This window comes from Candoia aspera, chromosome 4 (assembly GCF_035149785.1).
Source record: "Candoia aspera isolate rCanAsp1 chromosome 4, rCanAsp1.hap2, whole genome shotgun sequence".
In the NCBI taxonomy this organism is placed as follows: domain Eukaryota; kingdom Metazoa; phylum Chordata; class Lepidosauria; order Squamata; family Boidae; genus Candoia; species Candoia aspera.
The window spans coordinates 85,170,151-85,184,412 of record NC_086156.1 but is presented as its reverse complement, the minus strand read 5'-3'; the positions used below and the strand labels follow the sequence as shown (position 1 = coordinate 85,184,412).

Genomic DNA, 14,262 nt, shown 5'->3' with positions numbered 1-14,262 from the left:
AGACGCACGATCTTTGCTCCCCGCCGTTCCCTCCTGGCCAGTTTGGGTGTTGCCGGCCGTACACCAGCTGATCGCGGCCCCTCCTATCAGGCAGGGCCCGGGGAAAGGAGCGGGGAGGCGGCCCTGCCCATATCGGCGGGGCGAGCGCGCCATGTCAGAGTTCCAGATTTCGGTGGAAGAGCTCAACGACCTGCTGGCCAACGGCAGCGGCTGTTACAGCCTCCCCAGCGCGCACAGCAACGAAGTGGCGCCCCGCATCCACGTGGGCAACGCGTGAGTTTCTCCCCCCCCGCCCCCGTGCATGGGGGGATACCCCACCGGGCTGCAGGTAGTAGGCCTGAGAACTGGCAGAAGAGCGGAGTGGGTAGGAGGCAGCCTGGTGTGGGGGAGTCTGGCTTCCTAAGGCGGGCGGTCGGTCGGTCGGTCGAGAAAGGAGCAAGCTGGCTCTCTGCTGGAGAGCGTGCGTGAAAAGGGACGCCTCTTCGTGGTCGCGGGGAGCTGGCCTAGTAGTAGTGCTAGAAATCCCCAGTCGTCTTCAATTAAGCCTTGACTAAATTTAAGTCCTCCTCCACCGAATCTTCCCAGCAAGTGTGCTCCAGATATGTGGAAGGGCTGACAGCTCCCATCATCCTGGGCCCAGACTGGACTGGATAATGGGAGCTGTAGTCTAGCCCATCTGGAGGACACACGACAGTAGAAGCCTGGATTAAGCACTTCCTGAGTTCCCAAGACACATTCCTTGCTGTGTGTATTTATTTATTCAGTTTATATGGCTGCTCTCAGTCCCCAGTGCTCTACAAACTGGGTCAGGGAAGGGAGGAGCTGAGCACAACATTTGGTGTGGTTCTGACTCACTTCATGTCACTCTTCCCCAGCATGGTACCCTCTAGCAGTGGTTGGGTTATAACTTCAGAACAGCCAGCTGGAGGGTACCAAGTTGTGGGAAGATGTTCTGTATAACCCTTTTGTGGTCTCAACATATGAAATGGCCTTATGCAGAATCAAGCTGTGGGTCCAAGTACCCAGGACCCTGGCTATGGCTCTTTGAACTCCTTTCCATCACTTATTTACTGAGTAGTTAGCTGGAAGTGCCAGCATGGGAGTCCATGGGGGGGATGAGAAAGAGCCAGATGGCAACATACATAGTTACATCATCATGCAGATGTCATACTTATGTACTTACGTCAATACATAATTACAGCATTTGGTAATAATGTTTTCACACAATCATCATTTCGATGTCATTGTGACTTTTTACGGATACTCCTGGGTACCAGTGAATATATCTGGAACAAACCATATGCTCTGTCCACCAGCTCTGGTCATGCCATGCTGAGTGAATACCATCCTCTATATTCTGGCATGTGCCCCTCTACTTATTTAAGTAGGTGAACTCACTGGACTGAAAATAGAGGAATATTTTCTGTCATATATGTAGGTATGTTTCCTGCCAGGAGAGAAAAATCTCATCTAAAATGCATAACTCATGTTCACAAGCCTTGAGATAGACACCAGATAATTAACTACCTAATTTAATTTTCTGCAAAGTTAAATCCTGTCCATTGGACTTGCGTTTTCTTCTGCTTGAGCTCAGGATGGCTTAAAACAGAGTTATTTATTCCTCAGGTTGCAAAATCTAAAATAGCATTTTATTCAAAAGGAATGTTAAATAGGCAAGGTCTCCCTGAGTGGAGTTGGACTCCTTGTGAGAACATAGGCATATCCATAGAATTTTCATGGCAACATTGCAGAAGTGATTTGCTATGACCAGATTTTGGGATTTTTAAAAAATTTTCTTCTCAAGGCTGGCCTGTAGGCCTGGCATTTTCTAGTGGTCTTCTGTCCAAGGATGAACCCAATCTGAGTTCATTTAGTTGTTGTTGTTTTTTTAAATTAGCCAGGGTAAATTGATTATTGTTACCTGGATTGAGCTAAATTGACTTTACTTGTTCTGTGTTCCATGAACTTTGTACAAGTCTATAGAAGTTGTGGATAACGTTTGTGAGAAACCTTTGTGGTATGCGTTGAAACAGTAGGTTAGTGATAGACCCCAATCTTTCTGTAACTAATTCAGAAGAAACTTTGGAATTCTTTAATTTAAGATATTGGGTGGAGGACTTGTAGCCTTCCAGATTTTGTTGAACTACAACTCCCAGCAGTCCAACAAGCATAGCCAAGGGTATGGCTGGAAGCTCAGGAACACAAGAAAGCCATGCAGTTTCTTTACTCCTGCATTAAGGCTTGGCTCTCAGAGGAATCAATGTTGCCTTTCTTTAAGTTGAGGGTTGTTGTTTTTTGTTTGCTCTAAAGCAGCTTTCCCCCAGCAGGATGCTGTCGAGATTTCTTGGACTACATTTCTCTTCAGTCCTAGCCAATACAAGCAAGGCTAATGTAAATGTTGCCTAGGGAAGGCTGCCTTCAAAGCACTGCATCAGACTGAGTATTCAGAATTTCCTAATCCATTCCTGCCCCGCAGTGTTTCTTTCTCTTGGGTTGGTTTATCTGAGTGGTGGTGGTTGTTAATAGTACACAAGTTGTAATGTAATGAACACAGATCCTAACAAGATAACAACATAAAAAGAAAAGAAAAACAATAGTAATAAAAAGAAGTACAACATACAAAGAAATTAAACTGAACTAAAACCAACGCCACCATTAAAAAAGTTTGCATGCTTTGTGTGGAGTCTTGCCATTGGTCTATCTAGACAGGTTTCGTCTTCTCTGGCTGACAGTAGCTTTCAGTCTCTAAACAACGGAGCTTGATCCTGGGTCTGCCATATGGAAAACATTTGTTTGCTTATCCTATGAGTTACACATAAGCCTCTTCATGAAGTTGTATATAGTGACAAGACAGAAAGCATTATCTTCTTTTGCAGGCCAGCTGTCTTTTTGTGGCAAAAAGTGTATTTCAGCCATCCACTTTTTATAAATGGCTGCATATTAAAAAAAAAAAAAAAGTATGCTGTGTCAGCTTCCACAAAAAGTGTTGCAGGCTATTCTGTCACTTCCAAATTGCTCCACCTCATGCTGATGTCCCTGTTGACCAGGCCTAGTTATAGGTGTTGAGCAAAAAGGTAAAGATTCCCTTGATACTAGTCACTTGCACACAATAGGTCGTCGAAATGGCTGGCCAAGAATAAACTGTCCTTTCAAATAGAAAAGTACCTGACAATGGGTCTGACGCAATACCATAGGATAGAGCAAGATTTGAGCAGTTAGATTCTATGGTCAAATACGGACGATTTCACCACGTGCCTTACCTTGAGAGGACACGTGTTTGTGGAGCACCCGAAGTAGAAGACACTGCACATGTCCTATTTAACTGCCAACTATGCCCCAGCAAGGGCTCAGTACCTTCAGACACTGATTGACAGAACCACATACTGGGATCGTAACAAAAGACTACGTTACTTCCTCCAGGGCACAAGTACGTGTGTGGTCAATAGAACTGTTAAGTTTATAGTTAGGGCTGTCCAACTGAGAACGCAATTTATAGAACGCATTGGGGTAGCATGTAAAGGTGACAAATACATTTAAACTCACATTGTTTCTGTATTTTATCAGTTGTTTTATCACATCCTGCATTTTTATCTTACAATTTTATCTCTATTTTATCTTACCGTATTTTATCTCACCATAGTATATTCTAGTTAATTTTGCTGTTTTTAGCTGTTTTATGGTATCACATTTTATATTTTATAGTGGCTGATGCCCAACTTTCTGATATGGTCATTTGACTAATCAGTAAAGTTATTCATTCATTCACATATATTTGATCAAAGGAATAAAAAGGAAGAAAGGTGGGGAAGCCTTAATTTTTATGTGCTTTTAGCACAAAGTTTTAGCTGCCTGCCAATGGAAACATTTATTTATTTATTTATTAGTCAAATTTAATTACCACCCATCTCCCCCAAAAGAGGGACTCTTTGGATAATTTGGCCTATTGCCCCACTTGAGAAACTCTGTAAAGATTCCCTTGATACTAAGTTTGACTCCTGGTAATTATATGAACAAAGCTGTGTAGTTTCTGTGGCAACAGTATGGAAATGATTTGTCTTTGCCCTCCTTCAAAATGCTTTTTTCCCCCTTTTTACTTCCCATCTAATCTATAGCTTCTGGTGTTCTCTTCTTTAAGTATTAACCAGGTTCTGCTCTTGTTACCTTTCTTGAGGTCAGCTGAGAATGGCCTAAGTGTTACTACCTGTTGTGACATTCTTGATATTGCTTTAATTAAAATGGCACAGGTTCACTGTTCAAAAGTTTACTTATGCAAACATTTAGGCTTCTTTTCTTGGTTAAACTCTCCAGAATCTTGGCTGTTGTCCTTCCATCATCCCCTACCTCATCCACCTAGGTAAAAATGCCAGGAACTGAATTTGGGGATTTCTGCAGCTCTGAACTGTGGTTACTCTGTGAAAAACCATTGCTGGGTGAGATGGCTGACATATTGTGATTTTACTAATTTGGTTGTATTTTATCTGGCTTTTAAAAAGCTGTCTCCTATAAATATCAAATTGTCCTCCATTTTCCCTGTGGGTGATATTTGTGATACGTTTATGACTGCCAACAAGGACGAATCTTTATGGGGTCTCTGCTGTTAATGTCAGCCATCCAGTCTTACCCAGCTCAATTCCATTCCACCCTACCTACGATTCTTCTATTTTCCTTGCTACTAATCAGTCTTATTTCTGAGGCCACAGAGCATGCTCAGTCAGTTTGTGTGGTTGAGTATGCTCAGTCCTCACTGAACATTTTTTTGGAGAAATTTCCTATACCATTAAGCCACCTCCCTCAACCTGATATTGTCCAGGTGTGTTAGGACAGCAACTCCCTAGCCAATATGGCCAAAAGCTAGACATTCTGGGAATTGCTGTCCCAACTTATCTGGACAGTGCCAGGTTGTGAAAACTGATGCAAAGTTTTTTCCCCTAAAGAAATGTTGTACTTTGCAAACATGGAGGCTCTCCAAGCCTACTGATATACTACTTTTGTGCACAGATGTTATTGTTTTCCATTCTATAAGAATCCATAGATAATATGAGATTATTGAAAAGTAGTTTGGACTCAGCCATTGAAACTGGTAGGGAACTGATAACCACAGATTTCACTGTACTGTTCTAACCTAGTTCTAGATCAGCTGTCCAAAAAAGTTAAGTTGTTAAATACAGCATTTTTAATAGAATATTTATTGTATTATAGACCATATCATATTTGTAGTGCTTTAAAATTAGGAAATTCAGGCAGACTATCTAAAAATATGGGCAGGTACTTGAACAGTCAAGATAAGCATGGCCTTTTATCTCAAGAATTTAGGGTGCTGTTTCCAAGGCAGATCTCTACATGATTGTTCAAAAGTAAGTTTATATGATACCTGCTGTGATAGTCAGGATTGCAGCATTAGCCTGTTTGAAATTAAAGACTGTAGATAATTAGAATATAAAGTTGACATTGCTTTTTAAAATCAGCCCTGTTATGTGCCTTTAATAGCAAATATACTTTTTGGCATGTAAATAAGTGATGGGGAAACAGTAGCTGCTACATTTCTGTGTGCCAGGCGATTGATCAAGGCATGGGCCAAAACCAGTGAGAAGGAAAAGCCTACATTTCTCATGATATGGTTGAAGAATAAATATTTTATTTAGTAAATTAAGTTCTGGCTGTACAATAAATATTGTACATAGTAAATTAGGTTTCAGTGCATAGTAATTTAGATATGGACAACCCTAGTGCTTACCAGATGTTTTAGGCAATAATTGCCATAATTCCCAATTGTTAGCCATGCAGATTGAGATTTATGAGAATTGTATACCAAAATATCTTGTGGCAACAAAATCTGACTATCTGTACTAACTTATTTTGGATTGTAGAAGGTTAAACTACGGAACCCCTGGCTCAGCATACTGATATAGCCACTGCTATCCATGACTGAGTCCTGCAAGCACAGCTATGACCTGCCTCTATTTTTAGGTAGCGTGCCTTTTGCAGGCTAAGAATGCCTAGACTTTGAAATCAGTGGGTTTCAGCCCACCTAATTTTGAAAACTCAGTCTGATGCAGTGCCTGAAAGAATGGTGACTTTTTAATATTCAGAGGGCTCCTAATTTACAACTATTTTGGTCCTGGCAACAGGATCATGCTTCAGTTCAGACAACATTCCAAGAAATGATTTACACAAATTAAGACTCAATGTCTGGATCATAATTTGACTCTCCAAATTTATACAGATCCTGTATTATTTTAGAGTTACTTGCCTATTCTCATAATTTACCTTGCTTAGCATTTGTTTTTTCAGTGCAAAAGATCTGTGGCAGAACAATAGCCAGTTACAAGTCCTCACTTAACAACCATTTAATGATGGTTCGGAGATACAATGGGGCTAAAAAGGTTACTTACAATTCGTCCTTGAAGTTACGACTATTGCACCACCCCCACGGTCACATGTGATTTGGGTGCTTGGCAACTGGCTCACATTTACAACTGGTTGCAGCGTCCTGCAGTCATGTGATCGTGATTTGCAACCTTCCCAGCTGGCTTCCGACAAGCCAAATCAATAGGAAACCATTGATTTGCTTAATAACCATGGTAAAATGGTCGTAAAATCAGGTCTAGTCACATGATGCCTCACTTAACAACTGCATCGCTTAGCGGCTGACATTCTGGTCCCAGTTGCAGTTGTTAAGCGAGGACTACCTGTAGTTGGTCAGTTTAGGCAATTTCCCAATCAATATTTAGCACAAATTAAGCTATTGCACCAAGCTATGATACCGATTCTTTTACTGTGTTTTGACATAATGTATGAGCTTTGACTTTGATCAGTTTATTTTATTATTTAAATTTATATCACCGCCCATCTCCCCCAACGGGTGACTCTGAGGCTGCTGTGATCACTGCAGTAATGATATACTGGGGGCATTTGTAGCTAGCAACTTGCTCATCCAGTTCACTCCAGGAAATTCAGCAAACCACTTCCAGTAGACTTTTGCAAGTCCTTTTTTCTCTGACTGCTGCAGCAGGTGGAAGCACCTAATTGACTGTGGCTGATCATGAAAAGCTGCATAGAGTTGGATCTGATTTGTACCTGGGTGGGAAACAACCAGATCTCAGGACTGTGGGCTGGACTGTCAAGAAGCATCCTGCAAAAAGACAGAAATTATTTTGGTTCTGCACTAAAAAACCACATGGCTGTATCTATGAAGTTACCATGAATTCATCAGAACTTTTCTCTAGCACCCAATAACCTGCCTCCCTTTGAGTAAAAAAAGGGAAAATATATATATTTTAATAGGTCACTGGAGGTGCTGTCTGAAAAAGATAATTGATTAATATAAATGCTTACAAGTTGATTGATACAGAATTGCTGGATGAGCAGGGAGTCAGTGAATTAGGAATTTTAATGCATTTAACATGAAAAGTGAAACTTCACTGAATTAGAAGCATAGAAAGGGGAATTGTGGTTCCTGCAAAAAAGAAGTAAACAATCTGAAGAGGTGCTAAAATTAAAACTGACTAAATCACATTTAATTTTGGAGATCTAGACCTTCTTCTGGATATGGCCCTCTTTCCCTGCATATGTCACACTTTCCTCTTCCATGAGATGAAACAAAAAATTGAAATAAGTAGTATTTAAGGTTGTGACTCTTGCCACATTTTTGCAGCATCCTTTGTTTCCCATGAAAGTGGGAATGTTTGGTAAAGCACAGTTTTTAAGCAGTATCACTCTGTAAATGTAAGGCAGCAGAGGGGTTTCTTTTCAGCAAAATCATCCTCTTTTTCCATGTTGTTGTTTATTCGTTTAGTCGCTTCCGACTCTTCGTGACTTCATGGACCAGCCCATGCCAGAGCTTCCTGTCGGTCGTCAACACCCCCAGCTCCCCCAGGGATGAGTCCGTCACCTCTAGAATGTCATCCATCCATCTTGCCCTTGGTCGGCCCCTCTTCCTTTTGCCTTCCACTCTCCCTAGCATCAGCATCTTCTCCAGGGTGTCCTGTCTTCTCATTATGTGGCCAAAGTATTTCAGTTTTGCCTTTAATATCATTCCCTCAAGTGAGCAGTCTGGCTTTATTTCATGGAGGATGGACTGGTTGGATCTTCTTGCAGTCCAAGGCACTCTCAGAATTTTCCTCCAACACCATAGTTCAAAAGCATCGATCTTCCTTCGCTCAGCCTTCCTTATGGTCCAGCTCTCGCAGCCATATGTTACTACTGGGAACACCATTGCTTTAACTATGCGGGCCTTTGTTGTCAGTGTGATGTCTCTGCTCTTAACTATTTTATCGAGATTTGTCATTGCTCTTCTCCCAAGGATTAAGCGTCTTCTGATTTCCTGACTGCAGTCAGCATCTGCAGTAATCTTTGCACCTAGGAATACAAAGTCTTTCACTGCTTCTACATTTTCTCCCTCTATTTGCCAGTTATCAATCAAGCTGGTTGCCATAATCTTGGTTTTTTTGAGGTTTAGCTGCAAGCCAGCTTTTGCACTTTCTTCTTTCACCTTCATCATAAGGCTCCTCAGTTCCTCTTCGCTTTCAGCAGTCAAAGTGGTATCATCTGCATATCTGAGATTGTTAATGTTTCTTCCAGAGATTTTAACTCCAGCCTTGGATTCCTCAAGCCCAGCTTGTCGCATGATGTGTTCTGCGTACAAGTTGAATAGGTAGGGTGAGAGTATACAGCCCTGCCGTACTCCTTTCCCAATCTTAAACCAGTCAGTTGTTCCGTGGTCTGTTCTTACTGTTGCTACTTGGTCGTTATACAGATTCTTCAGGAGGCAGACAAGATGACTTGGTATCCCCATACCGCTAAGAACTTGCCACAATTTGTTATGGTCCACACAGTCAAAGGCTTTAGAATAGTCAATAAAACAGAAATAGATGTTTTTCTGAAACTCCCTGGCTTTTTCCATTATCCAGCGGATATTGGCAATTTGGTCTCTAGTTCCTCTGCCTTTTCTAAACCCAGCTTGGACATCTGGCAATTCTCGCTCCATGAATTGCTGAAGTCTACCTTGCAGGATCTTGAGCATTACCTTACTGGCATGTGAAATGAGTGCCACTGTTCGATAGTTTGAACATTCTTTAGTGTTTCCCTTTTTTGGTATGGGGATATAAGTTGATTTTTTCCAGTCTGATGGCCATTCTTGTGTTTTCCAAATTTGCTGGCATATAGCATGCATTACCTTGACAGCATCATCTTGCAAGATTTTGAACAGTTCAGCTGGGATGCCGTCATCTCCTGCTGCCTTGTTATTAGCAATGCTTCTTAAGGCCCACTCAACCTCACTCTTCAGGATGTCTGGCTCTAGCTCACTGACCACACCGTCAAAGCTATCCCCGATATTGTTATCCTTCCTATACAGGTCTTCTGTATATTCTTGCCACCTTTTCTTGATCTCTTCTTCTTCTGTTAGGTCCTTGCCATCTTTGTTTTTGATCATACCCATTTTGGCCTGGAATTTACCTCCAATGTTTCTAATTTTCTGGAAGAGGTCTCTTGTCCTTCCTATTCGATTGTCTTCTTCCACTTCCGCGCATTGCTTGTTTAAAAATAATTCCTTATCTCTTCTGGCTAACCTCTGGAATTTTGCATTTAATTGGGCATATCTCTCCCTATCACTGTTGCCTTTTGCTTTCCTTCTTTCTTGGGCTACTTCTAGTGTCTCAGCAGACAGCCATTTTGCCTTCTTGGTTTTCTCTTTCTTTGGGATGTATTTTGTTGCCGCCTCCTGAACAATGCTGCCAACTTCTGTCCATAATTCTTCCGGGACCCTATCTACTAAGTCCAGTCCCTTAAATCTATTCTTCACCTCCACTGCATATTCCTTAGGAATATTAGTGAGCTCATATCTAGCTGATCTGTGGGTCTTCCGTAATTTCTTTAGTCTGATCCTAAATTGTGCAAGAAGAAGTTCGTGATCTGAACTACAGTCAGCTCCAGGCCTTGTTTTTACCGACTGTACAGATGTCTGCCACCTTTGGCTGCAAAGGATGTAATCAATCTGATTTCGGTGTTGTCCATCTGGTGAAGTCCATGTATAAAGCCGTCTCTTAGGTTGTTGGAAGAGAGTGTTTGTTATGCAGAGCGAATTGTCTTGGCAAAATTCTATCAGCCTATGTCCTGCTTCATTTTGTTCTCCCAGGCCATACTTACCTGTAATTCCAGGTGTCATTTGACTGCCCACCTTAGCATTCCAGTCTCCTGTGATGAAAATAACATCTCTTTTAGGCGTGTTGTCCAGTAAGTGCTGCAGATCCTCATAGAACTGCTCTACTTCAGCTTCTTCAGCATTTGTGGTTGGGGCGTATATTTGGATCACTGTGATGTTAGATGGCTTGCCCTGAATTCGAATTGAGATCATTCTGTCGTTTTTTGGGTTGTATCCAAGCACTGCTTTAGCCACTTTACTATTAATTATGAAGGCTACTCCATTTCTTCTGTGGTCCTCTTGTCCACAGTAGTAGATCTGGTGGTCATTTGATGTGAAGTGGCCCATTCCAGTCCATTTCAGTTCACTGACGCCCAGGATGTCTATCTTTAATCTTGACATCTCACCAATAACCACATCCAATTTGCCCTGGCTCATAGATCTTACATTCCAGCTTCCAATGGTGTGTTGATCCTTAGAACATCGGATTCGCCGTTCACCACCAGCACCGTCGGCCACTAGCCGTCCTTTCGGCTTTGAGCTAGCTGTGTCATCACGTCTGGGGCTAGTTGAACTCATCCTCTGTTCCTCCCCAGTAGCATTTTGACCATCTTCCGACCTGGGGGTCTCATCTTCCGATGGTATACCGACATATCTCTGGTTGTACTGATCCATTGAGTTTTCACGGCAAGAATACTGGGGTGGGTTGCCATTACCTTCCCCAGGGATCGCATTTAGTCTGACCTCTCTGTCATGACCTTCCCGTCTTGGGTGGCCCTTGACGGTTTAGCTCATGGCATCATTGAGGTGCTCAAGCTCCAGCACCACGACAAGGTAACGATCCTTTGCTGAAGTCTTTTTCCATATATGATGGATATATAAGAAAGTAAAATTAATTTGGCAGATACTGATGTAAGACAGATTTCTTTTTATTGCATCTTGTGGCTGAACTACTGCTATGCTTAATGTATACCCTAAGGCTAAAGCCTTTGTTCCTTTATAATAAAAGTCCCACTAGATTCCACTGAAAACACTAACTCTTTACTGCTACCTAATAGTAACCTGGATTTTGGAGCCCAGTTCTAGTGGGCCACATGGGACAGAAAATAAAAGTAAAGAAGATCTGGGATCAATTTGTGATGGCTGGAGTAATTGTTCTGCAGATTACAGACATAGAAATCTTCCATTTGACTTTCCATGGCAGGAGCATGAATAACAAGGCTGAAAGCCTCCATCTATGGTTAGTTTATTATGATGTGAACCAGGAAGTCCAGCTCATTGCTTTTTTAATAAGCCAGAGTCAGAATCTATGGTTTATTTTTATCTTCAAAGAAACAAGCCAGAAATCCTGGCTTGCATTTCACAACAAACAATAATCCATAACTAATCCATTGTCAGTAAATAATTATTGTTCCTAATAACATCAGCTACCATGAGTAGTTGGGACCATATATTCCAATATTCAATAAATCTTATAGCTAAAGACACAGAGAATCCACCTTTTTGCCCAGATGTTAATTTCCATATGATAGGGATTAATGAAATATGGCTATCATTTATTGAAATGTTCATGTACATGAATGTTTATATTATGTATATATATTCATGAATTTATGCCAGATAGGGGAGCCCTCTGTAAGGAGAAATGGCCAAAGCAAAATGTACTTGATCCTGGATTTCTTACAGAGATTAGGTGGAAACCAGATATTGCTGAACTCAACTCCCTGCTGCCTGGCCAGTGGGGCCAAAGGTGGACGGTTGCTGGGAGTTGTGGTTTGGCAATATTTAGAGGGCTACAGGATTCCCCTCTCTGTTGTGGTTTCTGAGAGCTACATAGCTCTGAGGTTTAAGTGGATCCTTGAATTTTAACTTCTAGGTTTTCAGTAATGCAGATAGCGGCATAATTAAGAGAACTATGACAAGTATGGAGGTTATGCCCAGGACTGAGGTTATCATTCCTTCTGTTGATAGTGACTAACTAGCCATTACGAAGTTTTGTGAATTTTTATCTTTTTAAAAAAATACATTCATAGCTGCACAAGAATTCAAAGGCAGTCTAAATAGAGGAGCCTAGATGGCTTTCTTACAATCATTGTCCTGTCACAGGCTTACTTGAATAAAGTTGCTGCATCCTGTTCCTCCAGGCCGAAGCCCAGTCTGATCAGGCTGCTAGACTAGGCCTGAGAGGCCTGAGTTCAAATCTCCATCTGGACCAAGTCACTGTGTCACAGCTTTACCTACCATATAGGGTTATTTTGAAATAAAATCAGTGGTGGAAGAAGGGGAAATCATCATGTCTGCTACCCAGAGTTTCTTTGAAGAAGAGCAAAATAAAAACATAATATATAATACATACACCAATGTCTAAGCTCCTTTGAAGAGTTTTGGCACCAACACTTTAGCTGGTTGTGCTTGGGACAGAGAACAGATACAGTAAAGGATTTGAGTTATTTTTATGTAGTTATTTTCAGCATAGAGGTAGTTGTCCAGATTGTGTTGCACTCTAGTTTCTATCAGCCTCAGCCAGCCATTATCAGATGTGGAGTTAACTGGAGTTGTAATTCAATCTATTTTAGAATGCTCTGTTTCAATCTTAGTATCTGGTATATGTTGTTACGAATATGTTTATTTCCTAAAAATTCCTTTGTGGTTGATTCAGTAATCTTGCTGTTTCTTGTTCTGTGCAAAACGGTCAATCACTAACCAGACAAATCAAAAGATTGCTGTGATTTTAACTTGTGGGAGTCAGTCTTATTTCTGGTGTAGTCTTCTATGGAGAGTAGCATTGATTTGAGGGCCAGAGTAAATTATTCCAGAGTAAATTGTTCGTTTAATTTATATGTTTTATATGGCCACCCATCTCACACAGATGACTCTGGGCAGTGTACAAGCACAAAAACCATGACATAAACACAATGACCCCACTAAGAGCACTGGGCAGAAATCACATCACGTCAACACCCACCGTTGACCAGGCTTGCTAAGCCAAAGTCCATATTTAGAGCAGGCAAGAATCTACATCTTCTCTTGGGGAAAGGCAGCAGGCAGAGGCATCTCTCATATTCCCCTTCTTATGAGTTACTAATCATCATAAGCTTTAGCATTCACGGGCAGGCTACTTTTGCCAGTCTCTCCATCAGGGCTTTAAGCTGGGGCAGTGGCTTGGTTGGATCATCCTGCTAAAACATAGTTATGGAAAGTAAATTGTGACTTGGTGTGATTTTGGAATTGTCAAGCTTCAGTTCCAGCCATTGCTCTGCATTTCCAAACCTGTAAAGACAAGAATGTTGAATGGCTGCAGTGCGGGGAATTGTAAGACAGAGCAATTCACCATCATGAACTTTGGAATTCATCAGGCTCCCTGTCCTAGTCCCCAGACCCTGGGATCTTTCATTTTTTTTCAGCACCAGGTAAAAGATTTATTTACCCAGAACAAGGACTGAGTCCATAAAAGCTAAGGCAGGCAAGTGGAGAATCAGTGATTCTAGTGCTAGAGAGAAGTGTTCTGTAAATGTATCTCAGCTACCTGCAAAGGCCAGGAAGAATCTGGTTAATTCAGACGAGCAGGAGAATGAAGTCTATTGCCGAACTTTGCCAAGGGTGCTGTCTGGACACCTGTAATTTACTGCTGAGCCTGGTGTGAAGCCTGCTACCAAGATTGATACTGTACAGTGTTTGTTTTGAAGTATCATTCATTCTTTTAAATGGGATTTACTTTAAGGGACATATGAGTAGCTTTTATCTGCAAACTGCATTGCTAAGATGTGATCTGCAGGCAAATCTCCGTGAATTCATTGGGACTTCTGAGTAGTTATATAGTGGTTGGATAAGACAAGCAACTATACATGCAGATTACTGTTGTTGTTTTTTAAGTACTGGTGGAATTATTTTTTTACTGCATTTATTTTTGTCACAATATGATGAGTCTCTGTGGAGGTTTTCAAAATGAAGAATAGGGCATTTATTTTAAACAAGCAGTTGTAACATTATATCCTTAAACCCAAAAGATAGGATTTACTCTTCTAGGGAATGCTTAATTGAATTAATTGAGTTCTAGATTATGGTTTGTCTATACATCTGGACATTAAAGCCTTGGTTTGAATTGTAAACTATGTATTGGG

At 41.3% G+C, this 14,262-nt stretch overlaps 1 protein-coding gene across 1 annotated transcript in view; it reads left to right on the top strand.

Moving 5' to 3' along the window:
* The first annotated feature begins 107 nt into the window (after positions 1 to 107).
* The window catches only part of DUSP3 (dual specificity phosphatase 3), a 29,773-nt gene continuing 15,618 nt past the window's right edge, over positions 108 to 14,262 (top strand). Inside the window, exon 1 of the mRNA XM_063300866.1 lies at positions 108 to 273. Coding sequence (XP_063156936.1) covers positions 152 to 273 — 122 coding nt within the window. The 5' untranslated portion in view covers positions 108 to 151. The remainder of the gene's footprint in view (positions 274 to 14,262) is intronic.